The sequence below is a fragment of the Salvelinus alpinus genome, chromosome 26 (assembly GCF_045679555.1).
Source record: "Salvelinus alpinus chromosome 26, SLU_Salpinus.1, whole genome shotgun sequence".
In the NCBI taxonomy this organism is placed as follows: Eukaryota; Metazoa; Chordata; class Actinopteri; order Salmoniformes; family Salmonidae; genus Salvelinus; species Salvelinus alpinus.
In genome coordinates this window covers 37,915,339-37,934,650 of record NC_092111.1, presented here as the reverse complement: position 1 = coordinate 37,934,650, position 19,312 = coordinate 37,915,339, and the positions used below count along the sequence as shown (strand labels likewise).

Genomic DNA, 19,312 nt, shown 5'->3' with positions numbered 1-19,312 from the left:
CTGAATTAACAAATAACACAACAATGACATACTTATTTCCTTTATTTCATAAACTAAGTTATTCAACACCCACAATGCCCCTGTGCGAAAAAGTTATTGCCCCCTTCCACTCAATAACTGGTTGTGCCACCTTCAGCTGCTTTAACTCAGTGACATTTGTAGGTTTTCAAGCATGAACCGCTCGTTTCAAGTCCTGCCACAACATCTCAATTGGGATTAGGTCTGGATTTTGACTAGGCCATTACAAAACTTCAAATGTGTTGCTTTTTAACCATTTTCATGTAGACTTGATTGTGGGTTTTGGATCATTGTCTTGCTGTGTGAGCCAGCTGCTCTTCAGTTTCCACTCCCTGGCTAATGGCCTGACATTCTCCTGTAGAATTCTCTGATACAGAGCAGAAATGATGATTCTTTCTATTGAGGCAAGTTGTCCAGGTCCCGAGGCAGCAAAGCTTCCCCAATCCCTCACTCTACCACCACCATGCTTAACCGTTGGTATAAGGTTCTTACTGTGGAACGCAGTGTTTGGTTTTAGCCAGGCATAATGGGTCCCATGTCATCCAAAAAGTTACACTTTCAAATCATCTGTCCATAGAACATTATTCCAAGAGTCTTGATGATCATCCAGGTGCTTCCAGGTGCTTTTTGGAGAACTTGAGCTAACTTTTTGGATGACATTTGTCCCATTAAAGCCCAATTTGACTCCAATGCTTCCCAAAGTTGTATCAAGTTGGCTGGATGTCCTTCGGAGGGTGGACCATTCTTGATACACAGGGGAAACTGTTGAGCATGAATAACCCAGCAGTGTTGCAGTTCTTGACACAAACCGGTGCGCCTGGCAACTACTACCCTAACCTGTTCAAAGGCACTTAAATCTGTTGTATTGTCTATTCGCCCTCTGAATGGCACACATACACAATCCATGTCTCAATTGTCAAGGCCTAAAAATCCTTCTTTAACCTGTCTCCTCCTCTTCATCTACACTGATTTAAGTGGATTTAACAAGTGACATCAATAAGGGATCATAGCTTTCACATGATTTCACCTGGTCAGTTTATGTCATGGAAAGAGCAGGTGTTCTTAATGTTTTGTATACTCAGTTTATAATGGTGTGTATAGACATTATGGACAGTTTAAGACTAGAAAAGGTATGTACAGCAGTAGTTATATAGAAAAAGCCATGACTAGAATACAGTATAATGTATACTATACATATAAAGTGTGTAAAACAGTATGTTAAAATTATTTTACTATCTCATCATGTTGCCTACAACTTGAAATACTCTGTTATATGCAGACGTTATATTTCTCTTGTCCCTCCCCCAAAGCAAAAAGCCTGCTGTACTTCTGCCTTTGCTTACTTTCAGTTTCACAGTACAAGGGTTTCTCCACAGTGAGGGGACGTCATAAGTAATGCATTCTTTCTCTCTCTCTCTTTCATTGAGTTGATAAGTGCTAGAAGAGCCAACGCAAACGTGTGCATTTTCAGTTTACACCATGGAGGAGGACGCGGGACAGTCTATCCCATTCAAGTACCCCGCCTCTGACTTCTTGTTGACTGTCGGAGGTATGCTGCTTTTCCTCCTGGATGTGGTGCTAGACGTGTGGGCGGTGGGGACGTTTTATCAACAAGAGGCTTACGTGTTCATGGGACTGCTGGTGTTGCTACTGCTGTGCTCCTCAGCCCTGGTCCAGGCTTTCAGCTGGCTGTGGTACCACTATGACAAGGACGGGACTGAGACCAGAACAGAGAGCCTTGTGAAGAGCCTTCACTCACTCAAGATCCTTCATGTGTTCCAGATGGGCGTCTACCTCAGGTTCAGTTAAACTTTGTTGACTAAACTTGATGTTGAACTGGGAACAGAAACACGGACTGTGTTGATATCCTAAGGAACTTGTATCACCAGTGGTGGAAAAGATACCCAATTGTCATCCTTGAGTAAAAGTAAAGATACATTATTAATAGAAAATGACTAAAATGACTAAGTAAAAGTGAAAGTCACCCAGTAAAATACTACTTGAGTAAAAGTCTAAAAGTATTTGGTTTTATAGATACTTAAGTATCAAAAGTAAATGTAATTGCAAAATATACTTAAATATCAATAGTAAAAGTATAAGGGCCATTCTGCCGAATCGGTACCTTTTCTGTCCCCAGTACATTACATGCATGAAAAGTATCTGTATAATACATTACATTATCAAGCAAAGTGTCTTGCACTTTGTCCTAATTGCAATTTGAAGATACATCATGTAAAACCTTAACAAAAACGACCTAGAACACTGAAAAAATTTGATTTTAGCCAGTCCCCACTCTATAACACTAGAAATAAATGAAATAAAGGATTAGAATCCTTCAGAAATCATTTTTTTTTTAAGGAATATTGTGTGACTCTATTTCCAATTTAGGCATAAAATACATTTTCTCATCGGAAATTCATAATATGTTAGTTAAAATACACATTTTAGTTGTGTCCCCAGGATTTCAGTCAGTCCTGTTACCCTGACACATCCCCCCCCTCTAAAAATTCTAAAAAAGTCACATGATCAACAGGAAGTAGCATAATTTGAGTCTACTGAAGGCCATGGGAAGACCAAGCCTGCGGTCCAAACAATTAAAAGACACACCCTATCCCCTCAGCCCTCAAATTAAGTGTGCACTTTTGATGACGTATCATCACGTCTGACAAGTATAAACTTGCAGGGCGAGGAAGGAATGATTTTTAAAATGGACCACCCTTCGTTCACCCCACGATGATTGTGTTTTCAGCCACCGGTAGCTTGTGGTTGCTTTATATGCGCTTCAGTCAAATATGAGTATATATATATATAATTATTAATATACGCCTACTGTATGATAGCTAGCAAATTAATTAGCTAACTAACATTAGCCTGCCTAGCTGAAACTTCTGAAGAATTTTTTTTTTCTTTCTTCAATTTCCAAAAGCTAACCAAATAAAACATTGACTTTTTATGAGACGTGTTTGTGCCGTCATGTGCATTAGTAGCACAATGTCTAACTTATTTGCATTAGTTTTTACTTCCACTTGTATTTTGACTTCTCCATTGATGTTGTTTAAGTTTTCGCTGACTTTTCTTAGCGGATGTACAATCATCGCGAATTGAATTATGGGGGAGTTTCAGGTCTCTGAGTGAACATAATTGTACACTCGCAAAGCCGACTAAAAATGAGGGCTGAAGGGCTTACGTTGCAAACTTCCCTTGTTACACGGAACCCAAACCGGCTGCACGCGTGCGCTATCATGCGCTATCGTGCATACATTTATTTTGCCCCCCCACACCAAATGCGATCACGACACGCAGGTTAAAATATCAAAACAAACTCTGAACCAATGACATTAATTTGGGGACAGGTCGAAAAGCATTAAACATGTATGGCAATTTAGCTAGCTAGCTTGCACTTGCTAGCTAACGTTAATTTGTCCTATTTAGCTAGCTTGCTGTTGCTAGCTCATTTATCCTGGGATATAAACATTGAGATGTTATTTTACCTGAAATGCACAAGGACCTCTACTCTGACAATTAATCCACACATAAAATAGCCAGCCGAATCATTTCTAGTTATCTCTCCTCCTTCCAGGCTTTTTCATCTTTGAACTTATATGGTGATCGCATCTAAACTTTCATTGTATTACCACGACAACCGGCAACAAAGTTCGTCTTTCAATCACCCACGTGGGTATAACCAATGAGGAGATGGCACGTGGGTACCTGCTTCTATAAACCAATGAGGAGATGGGAGAGGCAGGACTTGCAGCGCGATCTGCGTCAGAAATAGGAATGAGTTCTATTTTAGACCTTGGCGTCGCAGAAGCTCTTTGGCGTGCGCGAGAAGTGTGGGTGCAATAATTGAATAACATGGATTTCTAAATTTATTTTGCGACGCTCGCGCACGCGACGTGTCCGGTCTGGTCAGCATGTTAGGCTAATCATTTGGACCACCTTCCAAGATGGCAACAGGGATTCCCCCAAGGGCATAAGGCGAGGGTAAGTGGATGAGGGTGTGTCTTAAGTGTTTGGACCCTATCCAAAAAAGTTAATTCTCACTCTTTTCTGTATGACTGAGAAAGTCAATCTCAACGTACAGTCAGTCCTGTTACCTAAATTATTTCTTAGATGTTATTCTTGTTTTTTTTAAAGATAGTTTGGATAAACCACTTGAAGCTGCTAAGTGTTCTCATGCTATTAGCATTGATGCCATGTGGCTACATTTAACGTATTTGCTAATGCTATGCTAAAAACTCAGTCCTGTTACTGATATGAAGGGTAACAGGACTGAATAAGAGTAACAGGAGTGAGAAGTTTGAATGAAATAGCCATTTTTAAATGTGTATGTAACCAGTTCTGTACCGGTACCTTTTTGCATTGTGTTCTGGTAAGGTGTAGGTGGAAGATAAGGCTCTGGACACAATTCGTCAGGTTGTCTCTCTTTTAATGACTGCATGGAATGGATACAAATACAAGGCAAAAGTTACTGCTGCCGTCTGGACTCCATGTGCCTCTCCTCATAACGCGCTGAGCAAACTCAGTAGTAAAAACATCAACAACAAAAAATACATTGTACAAATTGTACATGTTCCTATTTTCAAAAGACTAATTTAGTTTTATAAATGTTGTACACCAATACACTAATAATTTAATAATAAGTGCTAAATATTTCTTAGAGTGTACTATTGTACCATTATACCGGAGGCATACTAATGAAGCAACAACGCCATTTTTGACATGCTCGGGCAAGTAGAAAAATGAACGACAGCTAACTAGGAAACATTAAACATGAAATACAAAATCGTCACATTTCACAACATACCTGCATGGAATGGATACAGTATATTTGCTATTTGATAAAAGACAGTGTAGAAAACCCGTGAGAAAAAAAAACAAAAAACTCACGATGTAAGAGACCCTCTCCCGTAACAAAGCTAACGGTAGTTGGGCTAGCCTTGCAAAGTTGCACTCGAAAATTCAAATCAAAATCAAATTTATTTATATAGCCCTTCTTACATCAGCTGATATCTCAAAGTGCTGTACAGAAACCCAGCCTAAAACCCCAAACAGCAAGCAATGCAGGTGTAGAAGCACAGTGGCTAGGAAAAACTCCAGAGAAAGGCCAAAACCTAGGAAGAAACCTAGAGAGGAACCAGGCTATGAGGGGTGGCCAGTCCTCTTCTGGCTGTGCCAGGTGGAGATTATAACAGAACATGGCCAAGATGTTCAAATGTTCATAAATGACCAGCATGGTCAAATAATAATTATCACAGTAGTTGTCGAGGGTGTAACAGGTCAGCACCTCAGGAGTAAATGTCAGTTGGATTTTCATAGCCGGTCATTGAGAGTATCTCTACCACTCTTGCTGTCTCTAGAGAGTTGAAAACAGCAGGTCTGGTACAGGTAGCACGTCCGGTGAACAGGTCAGGGTTCCATAGCCGCAGGCAGAACAGTTGAAACTGGAGCAGCAGCACGGCCAGGTGGACTGGGGACAGCAAGGAGTCATCATGTCAGGTAGTCCTGAGACATGGTCCAAGGGCTCAGGTCCTCCCGAGAGAGAGAAAGAAAGAAAGAGAGATTAGAGAGAGCATACTTAAATTCACACAGGACACTGGATAAGACAGGAGAAATACTCCAGATATAACAGACTGACCCTAGACCCCCGACACATAAACTAATGCAGCATAAATACTGGAGGCTGAGACAGGAGGGTTCAGGAGACACTGTGGCCCCATCCGATGATACCCCCAGACAGGGCCAAACAGGCAGGATATAACCCCACCAACTTTTCCAAAGCACAGCCCCCACACAACTAGAGGGATAACTTCAACCACCAACTTACCATCCTGAGACAAGGTCGAGTATAGCCCACAAAGATCTCCGCCACGGCACAACCCAAGGGGGGGGACCAACCCAGACAGGAAGATCATGTCAGTGACTCAACTCACTCAAGTGACGCACCCCTCCTAGGGACGGCATGGAAGAGCACCAGTAAGCCAGTGACTCCCAGTGGAGAGAGGGGAACCGGCCAGGCAGAGACAGCAAGGGCAGTTCTTTACTCCAGTGCCTTTCCGTTCACCTTCACACTCCTGGGCCAGACTATACTCAATCATAGGACCTACTGAAGAGATGAGTCTTCAATAAAGACTTAAAGGTTGAGACCGAGTCTGCGTCTCTCACATGGGTAGGCAGACCATTCCATAAAAATGGAGCTCTATAGGAGAAAGCCCTGCCTCCAGCTGTTTGCTTAGAAATTCTAGGGACAATTAGGAGGCCTGTGTCTTGTGACCGTAGCGTACGTGTAGGTATGTACGGCAGGACCAAATCGGAAAGATAGGTAGGAGCAAGCCCATGTAATGCTTTGTAGGTTAGCAGTAAAACCTTGAAATCAGCCCTAACTATAACAGGAAGCCAGTGTAGAGAGGCTAGCACTGGAGTAATATGATCCAATTTTTTGTTTCTCGTTAAGATTCGAGCAGCCGTATTTAGCACTAACTGAAGTTTATTTAGTACTTTATCCGGGTAGCCGGAAAGTAGAGCATTGCAGTAATCTAACCTAGAAGTGACAAAAACATGGATACATTTTCTGCATCATTTTTGGACAGAACATTTCTGATTTTTGCAATGTTACATAGATGGAAAAAAGCTGTCCTTGAAACAGTCTTGATATGTTCGTCAAAAGAGAGATCGGGGTCCAGAGCAACACAGAGGTCCTTCACAGTTTTATTTGAGACGACTGTACAACCATCAAGATTAATTGTCAGATTCAACAGAAGATCTCTTTGTTTCTTGGGACCTAGAACAAGCATCTCTGTTTTGTCCGAGTTTAAAATGAGAAAGTTTGCAGCCATCCACTTCCTTATGTCTGAAATACAGGCTTCCAGCGAGGGCAATTTTGGGGCTTCACCATGTTTCATTGAAATGTACAGCTGTGTGTCATCCGCATAGCAGTGAAAGTTAACATTATGTTTAAGAGGTAAAATATATAGTGAAAACAATAGTGGTCCCAAAACATAACCTTGAGGAACACCGAAATTTACAGTTGATTTGTCAGAAGACAAAACATCCACAGAGACAAACTGATATCTTTCCGACAGATAAGATCTAAACCAGGCCAGAACTTGTCCGTGTAGACCAATTTGGGTTTCCAATCTCTCCAAAAGAATGTGGTGATCGATGGTATCAAAAGCAGCACTAAGGTCTAGTAGCACGAGGACAGATGCAGAGCCTCGGTCTGACGCCATTAAAAGGTCATTTACCCACGCTCTGAAGCAACCTTCTGGAAAATTAGAAACGGAAATGGCGCCACACCAAACTGGAAGTCTTCCGAATAGCTTGGAAAGACAGTACCGTGCTGTATCGAAGAGCCCTCACTGCTGCTCGATCATCCTATTTTTCCTAATTTTTAGGGGTGCGACTGCATCTAGGGTATTGCGCAAGGTTAAATTGAGTTCCTCAGTTAGGTGGTTAACTGATTTTTGTCCTCTGACGTCCTTGGGTAGGCAGAGGGAGTCTGGAAGGGCATCATGGAATCTTTGGGTTGTCTGAGAATTTATAACACGACTTTTGATGATCCTTGGTTGGGGTCTGAGCAGATTATTTGTTGTGATTGCAAACGTAATAAAATGGTGGTCCGATAGTCCAGGATTATGAGGAAAAACATTAAGATCCACAACATTTATTCCATGGGACAAAACTAGGTCCAGAGTATGACTGTGGCAGTGAGTAGGTCCGGAGACATGTTGGACAAAACTCACTGAGTCGATGATGGCTCCGAAAGCCTTTTCCATGTGAATATTAAAATCACCAAAAATTTGAATATTATCTGCTATAACTACAAGGTCCGATAGGAATTCAGGGAACTCAGTGAGGAACGCTGTATATGGCCCAGGAAGCCTGTAAACAGTAGCTATAAAAAGTGATTGAGTAGGCTGCATAGATTTCATGACTAGAAGCTCAAAAGACGAAAACGTCTTTTTTTTTTGGTGTAAATTGAAATTTGCTATCGTAAATGTTAGCAACACCTCCGCCTTTGCGGGAAACGTGGGGGATATGGCCACTAGTGTAACCAGGAGGTGAGGCCTCATTTAACACAGTAAATTCATCAGGCTTAAGCCATGTTTCAGTCAGGCCAATCACATCAAGATTATGATCAGTGATTAGTTCATTGACTATAACTGCCTTTGAAGTGAGGGATCTAACATTAAGTAACCCTATTTTGAGATGTGAGGTATCACAATCTCTTTCAATAATGACAGGAATGGAGGAGGTCTTTATTCTAGGGAGATCGCTAAGGCAAACACCGCCATGTTTAGTTTTGCTCAACCTAGGTCGAGGCACAGACACGGTCTCAGTGGGGATAGCTGAGCTGACTACACTGACTGTGCTAGTGGCAGACTCCACTAAACTGGCAGGCTGGCTAACAGCCTGCCAGTTTAGTGGAGTCTGCCTGCACCCTATTTCATTGTGGAGCTAGGGGAGTTAGAGCACAGTCTATGTTCGTAAATAAGATGAGAGCACCCCTCCAGCTAGGATGGAGTCCGTCACTCCTCAACAGGCCAGTTATCTACAAATTCTATCTTTTGGGAGGGGCAGAAAACAGTTTTCAACCAGCGATTGAGTTGTGAGACTCTGCTGTAGAGCTCATCACTCCTCCTAACTGGGAGGGGGCCAGAGACTCTGCTGTAGAGCTCATCACTCCCCCTAACTGGGAGGGGGCCAGAGACTCTGCTGTAGAGCTCATCACTCCCCCTAACTGGGAGGGGGCCAGAGACTCTGTTGTAGAGCTCATCACTCCCCCTAACTGGGAGGGGGCCAGAGACTCTGCTGTAGAGCTCATCACTCCCCCTAACTGGGAGGGGGCCAGAGACTCTGCTGTAGAGCTCATCACTCCCCCTAACTGGGAGGGGGCCAGAGACTCTGCTGTAGAGCTCATCACTCCCCCTAACTGGGAGGGGGCCAGAGACTCTGCTGTAGAGCTCATCACTCCCCCTAACTGGGAGGGGGCCAGAGACTCTGCTGTAGAGCTCATCACTCCCCCTAACTGGGAGGGGGCCAGAGACTCTGCTGTAGAGCTCATCACTCCCCCTAACTGGGAGGGGGCCAGAGACAATTACTCAATGCCGACATCTTTCTAGCTCATTTACACGCTGAAGCTATGTTGCGCTTGGTGACCTCTGACTGTTTCATCCTAACATCGTTGGTGCCGACGTGGATAACAATATCTCTATACTCGCCAGTTTTAGCTTTAGCCAGCACCATCTTCAGATTAGCATTAACGTCGGTAGCCCCGCCCCCTGGTAAACAGTGTATGATCGCTGGATGATTAGTTTTAAGTCTAATACTGCGGGTAATGGACTCGCCAATGACTAGGGTTTTCAATTTGTCAGAGCTAATGGTGGGAGGCTTCGGCGTCTCAGACCTCGTAACGGGAGGAATAGAGACCAGAGACGGCTAGGCCTCTGACTCGCTGCTTAATGGGGAAAACCGGTTGAACGTTTCTGTCGGCTGAATGAGCGACACCGGTTGAGCATTCCTACAGCATTTCCCTCCAGAAGCCATGCGAACGTTGTCCGTCTGCGGGGACCGTGTGAGGGGATTTATACTAACGTTACTATCTGTACTTACTGGTGGCACAGACGCTGTTTCATCCTTCCCTACACTTAAATTACCCTTGCCTAACGATTGCGTCTGAAGCTGGGCTTGTAGCACAGCTATCCTCGCCGTAAGGCGATCGTTCTCCTGTATAGTATGAGTACAGCGACTACAATTAGAAGGCATCATGTTAATGTTACTACTTAGCTTCGGCTGGTGGAGGTCCTGACGAACCACGTCCAGATAAAGCGTCCGGAGTGAAAAAGTTGAATGAAAAAAAAGTTGAGTAAGGGGAAAAACTAAAAATATAAACAGCAATTAAAAAGTAAAAACCATAAAGTTGTCAGGTAGCAAAGTAAGGTTAGCAACAAAACGCACAGCAGCGCGTAAACAAGTCTGCGTTTTGCTTGGCGGATCTTGGCGGCCTGCCTCAAAGTAAGAGTAAGGGGAAACACTTCCAGTAGAAAGTAGTTCAGAAACTCTAATCAAGAGACTAACCACTAGAGTATTTTCTAGTATGTAATATGGTGGATGACTACCAGGAACTAGTTTAGAGAACTGAAATTGGGACTTGGAACATTGGCTCCTACAGCACAGGTGAGCATCTAATAGACACTGCCACAAGACAGCTCTGTGCAGAACCATACATGGTAAAAACATCCTTGTGCATCCAGAGATCAGAGCTGCAATAGGGCGTGCCACAAAAAGCCATTATCCCCATTCACATGAATATATAGTCCTTTAAACAGTAATGCAACACTAAATCAGTGACAATATAACTTTTGCTTGTCTTTTCTTGTGAACATGTGCATACATAACACCTAGTTCTCATCACGCTTTGAGCAAACTTAGGAGTAAAAGCATGGCTAGCTTGGATACTACACTTTTTATGAAAGATGCTAACCAAATTCCCATATCGATCAATGTGATACAATCATTTTCCAAAGCATCTGGTCTATATCTTAACATTAATAAATGTGAACTTATGGCTGTCAAAGATTGTGTGACACCTTCATATTATGGTATTCCAGTAAAAGAAGAACTTACATATTTAGGCATAACCATTACAAAGGATCAGAAGTCTAGAGGCTTACTACATTTTAACCCTCTTATTAAAAAACCCCAGAAGAAGCTAAATCAATGGCTACAGAGGGACTTATCTTTAAATGGAAGAGTCCTAATAACCAAGGCCGAAGGTATCTCTAGACTAACATGTGGCGCTCTATCTTTATATCTTGACTGTAAAATAAGCAAGGAGATAGACCAGATGCTTTTCAACTTTCTGTGGAGAAACCGTACCCATTACATTAGGAAAACTGTTGTAATGAACACTTATGAGAATGGTGGACTGACTTTACTACTTTAAATAATACTTTTAAGATCAATTGGATAAAACAATTCCTAAGAAGACCCACTTCTATGTGGAATTTTATTCCTCATCATGTCTTCTATACTTTTGGTGGCCTTAAATACATGTTGGTTTGCAATTATAATATTGACAAAGTTCCAGTGAAACTTTCTGCTTTTCATCGGCAGGTTTTCTTGTCATGGTCCTTAATTTATAAGCATAATTTTTCTCCACACAGATATTATATATGGAATAGTAGGGATATATTGTATAAAAATACTTCTTTGTTTTTAGAATATTGGTTCCGAAATAATATCCTATTGGTGAGCCAACTGGTAAATGCAGAGGGTCTTTTACTCAGTTATAAGGAATTCTTATCACTTTACAAGGTCCCTGTAACACCTAAAGATTTTGCAATTGTTTTAGATGCCATTCCCTCAGGAGTTGCTTTATTATTCAGGAACGTGTCAAGACCTGACCCTCAGAGCCTACCTTCCGTTGACCCTTCAGTTGGAAAGATTTGTTTCTCTTTTGGTCCATCCAACAACAGAGCGATACGAACCTTGTTTCAGCAGGATGTTGTATGACCTTATGTCATGCCTTATTGGAATGGATTTATTGATAATATCTGTTGGAAAAAAGTTTGGATGTTGCCACACACATACCTACTTGTTAACAACATTAAGGAAATTTCCTTTAAAATTATTCATAAATATTATCCTGCCAACCACTATATGAAGAAGTTTAAGGAAAACATCAACTCAAATTGCTCCTTTTGTAATGACCACCCAGAAACAGTGTTGCATCTTTTTTGGCATTGTATTCATGTAAGAAAACTGTGGCAAGACATCAGTAGATTTATGATTGAACACATTTATGAAGATTTTACACTATTGTGTAGAGATGTACTGCTTGGATTCTTTACCTACGATAGAAATGAGCGGAAACTTTGTCATTAATTTCATTGTTCTTTTGACCAAATTTCCTATTCACAAATGTAAATTTACAAACAAAAAAACACATTTTCTTACCTTACAAAAAGAAATTGAACAGTATTTTAAGACAATTAAATACTCTACTAACAAAAAAGCTGTTAGAATTATGTGTCTGTATGTCCCTTAAGGTCCTTGTGTAATATGATTATTATACCCCCTAGCCCCGCCCCCAGCCCCCCTAGCCCAATTGTCCTTTGTATATTATTCATATATACTTGTGTTCCCACATGTACTTCCTGTATTGATTTGTAAATACAATTTATTTTTAAAGCATGGTTCCCGTTGATGACATCACAACATTAACATTTTGAAAATAAATACAATAAAATGATTCACTCTTGAAAGTAATGTAATACATCTTAAAATAACCTTTAAAATAATAAAATACAATAAATGAGGGATTTTCAGTGAAATACATAAAGTATATTTTACACCTGTTACATGTATCTGGTATATACATTGATTAATTATAATACTAAAGGTGTTTTCAGTTTAACCTTTTGGACGACATTATGACTGGCTAAAACCAAACACTGCGTTCCACAGTAAGAACCTTATACCAACGGTTAAGCATGGTGGTGGTAGAGTGATAGATTGGGGAAGCTTTGCTGCCTCGGGATCTGGACAACTTGCCTCAATAGAAGGAACCATCATTTCTGCTCTGTATCAGAGAATTCTACAGGAGAATGTCAGGCCATTAGCCAGGGAGCGGAAGCTGAAGAGCAGCTGGGTCACGCAGCAAGACAATGATCCAAAACCCACAATCAAGTCTACATGAAAATGGTTAAAAAGCAACACATTTGAAGTTTTGTAATGGCCTAGTCAAAATCCAGACCTAATCCCAATTGAGATGTTGTGGCAGGACTTGAAAAGAGCAGTTCATGCTTGAAAACCTACAAATGTCACTGAGTTAAAGCAGTTCTGCGTGGAAGAGTGGACTAAAATTCCTCCACAGCGATGTGAGAGACTGATCAACAACTACAGGAAGTGTTTGGTTGGAGTCATTGCAGCTGAAGGTGACACAACCAGTTATTGAGTGTAAGGGGGCAATAACTTTTTACACAGGAGCATTATGGGTGTTGCATATCTTAGTTTATGAAATGAAGGAAATAAGTATGTCATTGTTGTGTTATTTGTTAATTCAGGTTCCCTTTATCAAATAAAAGGTTTCGGTTGATGATCTGATAACAGTACGTATCACAAATATGCAAAAGTAGAGAAAATGACAATACCAGTCAAGAGTTTGGACACACCTACTCATTCCAGGGTTTTTCTTTATTTGTACTATTTTCTACATTGTAGAATAATAGTGAAGACATCACAACTATGAAATAACACATGGAATCATACTTTTTAAGAAGTAAGAAGAAGAGATTTGCTTGGGCCAAGAAACATGAGCAATGAACATTAGACCGGTGGAAATCTGTCCTTTGGTCTGATGAGTCCAAATGTGAGATTTTTGGTTCCAACCGCCGTGTCTTTGTGAGACACTGGTGACACTCTCTGTGATTTATTTAGAATTAAAGGCATACTTAACCAGCATGGCTACCACAGAATTCTGCAGCGATACGACATCCCATCTGTTTTGCGCTTAGTGGGACTATCATTTGCTTTTCAACTGAATAATTACCCAAAACACACCTCCTGGCTGTGTAAGGGCTATTTGACCAAGAAGGGGAGTGATGGAGTGCTGCATCAGATGACCTGGTCTCCACAATCACCCAACCTCAACCCAATTTAGATAGTTTGGGATGAGTTGGCTGCGGTCCAACAAGTGCTTAGCATATGTGGGAACTCATTCAAGACTGTTGGAAAAGCATTCCTCATGACGATGGTTGAGAGAATACCAAGTGTGCAAAGATTTCATCAAGGCAAAGGGTGGCTACTCTGAAGAATCTAAAATATATTTTTGATTTGTTTAAAAAAAATGTTGGTTACTACATGATTACATATGTGTTATTTCGTAGTTTTGATGTCTTAACTATTATTCTACAATGTAGAAAATAGTAAAAATAAAGAAACCCTTGAATGAGTAGGTGCGTCCAAACTTTTGACTGGTACTGTATGTGTACATTTATTTTGCAATCTTGCACATGCAACGCGAGCGGTGTGGTCAGAAGTAAAATAACAACCCAATGTTTATATCCCCGGACAAATTAGCTACCAACAGAAAGCTAGCTAGCTAAATTACCATAAATATTTAATGCTTTTCGACCTGTGCCCAAATTAATGTAGCTGGTTCAGAGTTCGTTTTGTTTTGATATTTCCACCTGTGTGTCCTGATCATGTCTGGTGTGGGTGGACAAAATCAGCAAGCGCGCGAGCGGTCTGGTCAGCATGTTAGGCACTGCATCGCAGTGCTAGAGGTGTCACTACAGATCCGGGTTTGATCCCGGGTTGTGTCGCAGACGGCGCACAATTGGCCCAGCGTCGTCCGGGTTAGGGAAGGGTTTGGGATGTCCTCGTCCCATCACGCTGTGGCGGGGCTGGCGCAGCGCACGCTGACACGGTTGCCAGGTGGACGGTGTTTCTTCCAACACATTGTCCGGCTGGCTTCCGGGTTATGCGGTCAGTGTTTGAAGAAGCAGTGCGGCTTGGCAGGGTCGTGTTTTGGAGGACGCATGGCTCTCGAGCTTTGCCTCTCCCGAGTCCGTACGGGAGTTGCAGCGATGGGACAAGACTGTAACTACCAATTGGATATCACAAAAAAGGGGTAAAAAATGTATAATTTACAAATGAAGCATGTGTGTTTATTGAATCAGAGGCAGTAGGGATGAGCAGGGATGGAAAAGGGGGATACCTAGTCAGTTGTCCAACAATGTATTCAACTGAAATGTGTCTTCCGCATTTAATCCAACCCCTCTGAATCATAGAGGTACGGGGGGCTGCCTTAATCGACACGATGTCTTCGGCGCCCAGGGAACTGCCTTGCTCAGGGGCAGAACGATACATGTTTACCTTGTCAGCTCGGGGATTCGATCCAGCAACCTTCCGGTTACTGGCCCAACGCTCTAACCACTAGGCTACCTGCTGGTTACTGGCCCAACGCTCTAACCACTAGATAAGTGTGTGAATTGGACCATTTTTCTTGCTAACAAGTAGTTTTGGGTGTCAGGGAAAATGGATGGAGTAAAAAATATATATCTTTTTTTTAGGAATGTAGTGGAGTGAAAGTTGTCAAATAGAAATAGTGAAGTACAGTACACAATAATAACTATGTATATGTGGCTGTCATTTTAGATATGCTGGTCTGGTGAGGATCTCGATATGTGGCTTCTGCTGTAGAAAGCGTTACATGGAGGGCAACGGTGTGTATTTAACCCATGACCTTAGCCTGCTGCGCCTCATCGAGACCTTCTCTGAGAGCGCGCCACAGCTCGTCCTCATGATTACCATCATCATCCAGAGGGGAGAGGTGGAGCCCATTACAAGTACGTAAAAGCAAACATAGAATTACTTAGAACACAAAGACCTAGGAGGTACAGTTGAAGTCAGAAGTTTACATACACTTAGGTTGGAGTCATTAAAACTCGTTTTTCAACCACTCCACAAATTTCTTGTTAACAAACTATAGTTTTGGCAAGTTGGTTAGGACATCTACCTTGTGCATGACGCAAGTAATTTTTCCAACAATTGTTTACAGACAGATTATTTCACTTATAATTCACTGTATCACAATTGCAGTGGGTCAGAAGTTTACATACGCTAACTTGACTGTGCCTTTAAACAGCGTGGAAAATTCCAGAAAATTATGTCATGGCTTTCGAAGCTTCTGATATGCAAATTATTGACATAATTTGAGTCAATTGGAGGTGTACCTGTGGATGTATTTCAAGGCCTACCTTCAAACTCAGTGCCTCTTTGCTTGACATCATGGGAAAATCAAAAGAATTCAGCCAAGACCTCAGAAAATAAATTGTAGACCTCCACAAGTCTGGTTCATCCTTGGGAGCAATTTACAAAAGCCTGAAGGTACCACGTTCATTTGTACAAACAATAGTACGCAAGTTTAAACACCATGGGACCACGCAGCCGTCACACCACTCAGGAAGGAGACACGTTCTGTCTCCTAGAGATGAACGTACTTTGGTGCAAAAAGTGCAAATCAATCCCAGAACAACAGCAAAGGACCTTGTGAAGATGCTGGAGGAAACAGGTAGAAAAGTATCTATATCCACAGTAAAACGAGTCCTATATCGACATAACCTGAAAGGCCGCTCAGCAAGGAAGAAGCCACTGCTCCAAAACCACCATAAAAAAGCCAGACTACGGTTTGCAACTGCACATGGGGACAAAGATCGTACTTTTTGGAGAAATGTCCTCTGGTCTGATGAAACAAAAATAGAATTGTTTGGCCATAATGACCATTATGTTTGGAGAAAAAAGGGGGAGGCTTGCAAGCCGAAGAACACCAACCCAACCGTGAAGCACGGGGGTGGCAGCATCATGTTGTGGGGATGCTTCGCTGCAGGAGTGGTGCTCTTCACAAAATAGATCGCATCATGAGGAATTAAAATGATGTGGATATATTGAAGCAACATCTCAAGACATCAGTCAGGAAGTTAAAGCTTGGTCGCAAATGGCTCTTCCAAATGGACAATGACCCCAAGCATACTTCCAAAGTTGTGGCAAAATGGCTTAAGGACAACAAAGTCAAGGTATTGGAGTGGCCATCACAAAGCCCTGACCTCAATCCTATAGAAAATGTGTGGGCAGAACTGAAAAAGCGTGTGCGAGCAAGGAGGCCTACAAACCTGACTTAGTTATTCCTCTGTCAGGAGGAATGGGCCAAAATACACCAACTTATTGTGGGACGCTTGTGGAAGGCTACCCAAAACGTTTGACTCAAGTTAAACAATTTAAAGGCAATGCTACCAAATACTGAGTGTATGTAAACTTCTGACCCACTGGGAATGTGATGAAAGAAATCAAATCTGAACTATTCTCTACTATTATTCTGACATTTCACATTCTTAAAATAAAAAGTGGTGATCTTAACTGACATAAGACAGGGAATTTTTACGAGGATTAAATGTCAGGAATTGTGAAAAACTGAGTTTAAATGTATTTGGCTGAAGGTGTATGTAAACTTCTGACTTCAACTGTAGATCTGGATATAAGTTTTATATAGCTTGTAACTAGGCCCCAGAATTGATGGTCTGGCCCTACTCATAATTTAAGAGGTGACTGACTCCAGACCTGATGATACATTTTTACAATTCCTTTCATTGACAGTTTATTTGATAGTCTGTTATTTAACATCCTGAGTTCATTGACAGTTTACTTGATAGTCTGTTATTTAACATCCTGAGTTCATTGACAGTTTACTTGATATAACATCCTGAATGTATGTTTTTTTCTCTCCCTCAGTCTTGAAGGCGCTTGGTTCAGTGTCCGCCATCGCCGTCAGCGTGACCATGTATCACCGCTCCCTGCGTTCCTTCCTCCCAGACAAGACCAAGCAGGGCTGGAGCTCCTCAGTGGTCTACTTCATGTGGAACCTGCTCCTGATTGGTCCACGTGTGGCAGCAGTCGCCCTCTTCGCCTCGGTCTTCCCCTGCTTCATCGCTGCCCACTTCCTGTCTTCCTGGATGATTCTATTTTTCGTCGCCTGGCAACTGAAGACAAACTTCATGGACAGCGGCGGTGGAGAATGGCTCTACCGGGCCACCGTAGGTCTCATCTGGTACTTCAGCTGGTTCAACATAGTGGAGGGGCACACCAAGCAGCGGAGCATCATCTACCACACCTGGATAGGAGTGGATATTGGGATGCTTTGTGGTTTTTGGGTGTGGCAGATGATGAAGAACCCTCCATATTTTGAACTGCCATTAGATCCCTATGTCATCTTTGTCATTATGATCTCACTCTACATAGCTGGGCTCTGTCTCAAGGTGATATACTACAAGTTCTGTCACCCAAAGATTACAAAGCGGGGAGAAGTTGAGTGTCGCCTCGAGCCGATGTCGCAGTCGGCGGGGCTCTCCCCATATGGGTTAGATGTTGTTGACTCTAGGTTAATGATTCATACAGAGCGTCTGGAACCGTCCGTCAGGGTCAATAAAAGGATGAGGAATTTAGCTGATAACTTTTACTCTTAATCCGGATTATCAGATGCCTCCTACACATTGAGAAGACTGTATGGGCTTGTTCAACAACCCAGTCAGGCAACTGCCAACTGACTGATCTACAAATTACCTTGGATCATAAATAACTACTCATTATTTGTAGATCAGTCACAATTTAAACACACAATGAGTAAAAGGTCTGTTTTCGATCCATCCTTGTACTTGTTTGATGAATTAAGGTCAGTAATTAGTAAGGATCTCCCCTCACCTGGTTGTCTAGGTCTTAATTGAAAGGAAAAACCCACACTCGACCCTCCGTGGAATGAGTTTTACACCCCTGCCCTACTTAAATGAACTATAGCTTGACAAGCTTGAGAAATGTTGACGCTTTCATTAAAATGACTGGAATGATTTGTTCTATGAACGACAAGGATGGCGATACTAGACAGTTCTGTTTGGCACAGTGAATTTCTAATAGGTAAGGTAAACATTACAGTAATGTTTATAGTGGTCACGAACTTGTCTTATTAATGTGATCTCGTGAGTACAGCTAATCGGGGTTACTTATTGACAGTGGTGGAAAAAGTACTAAATTGTCATACTTTAGTAAACGTAAAGATACCTTAATAGAAAATGACTCAAGTAAAAGTGAGTCACCCAGTAAAATACTACTTCAGTAACTCTAGAAGTATTTGGTTCGAAATTTACTTAAGTATCCAAAGTAAATGGAATTGCTAAAATATACTTAAAATGTCAAAAGTAAAAGTATAAATAATTTCTAAATCATTAAAGCAAACCAAACAATGTTTTTATTTATTTATAGATAGCCAGGGGCACACCAACACTGTTTAGTGAGTCCGCCAGATCAGGTAGTAGGGATGACCAGGGATGTTCTCTTGATAAGTGTGTGAATTGGATCATTTTCCTGTCAAAATGTAACGAGTACTTTTGGGTGTCAGGGAAAATGAATGGAATAAAAATAGGCAAAAAGATACCACAAAAAACAACTTAAGTAAATATACTTTAAAGTACTACTTAAGTACTTTATACGACTGCTTCATGAACTGTTAGCAGGGTGTGGACTTTGTCAGGACTAGATGGTAAAAACCTTGAGGGGATGTCAGAACGTAATTTTAACAGTTGGGGTGGCCATTTCTGAGTGAAAGTGCCAATGTCCTCGGTCTTTGTGTGCAGTGTGCTGGACTGTCTGGTTTCATGTGTGTGATGTGAATGTGATCCTTTTTGTACAGTGATGCCAAAGGCAAAAATAAATTAAAAAAATTCCAAACAGGTGATGGCAA

At 41.7% G+C, this 19,312-nt stretch overlaps 1 protein-coding gene across 1 annotated transcript; it reads left to right on the top strand.

Moving 5' to 3' along the window:
- Nucleotides 1-1,371: 1,371 nt before the first annotated feature.
- On the top strand, nucleotides 1,372-19,303 carry LOC139555272 (XK-related protein 8-like). The gene is made up of 3 exons (XM_071368939.1): nucleotides 1,372-1,817; nucleotides 15,184-15,374; nucleotides 17,314-19,303. Exons 1-3 carry the CDS (start codon nucleotides 1,498-1,500, stop codon nucleotides 18,042-18,044), a joined length of 1,242 nt encoding a protein of 413 aa, XP_071225040.1. The 5' UTR covers nucleotides 1,372-1,497; the 3' UTR covers nucleotides 18,045-19,303.
- Nucleotides 19,304-19,312: the final 9 nt, after the last annotated feature.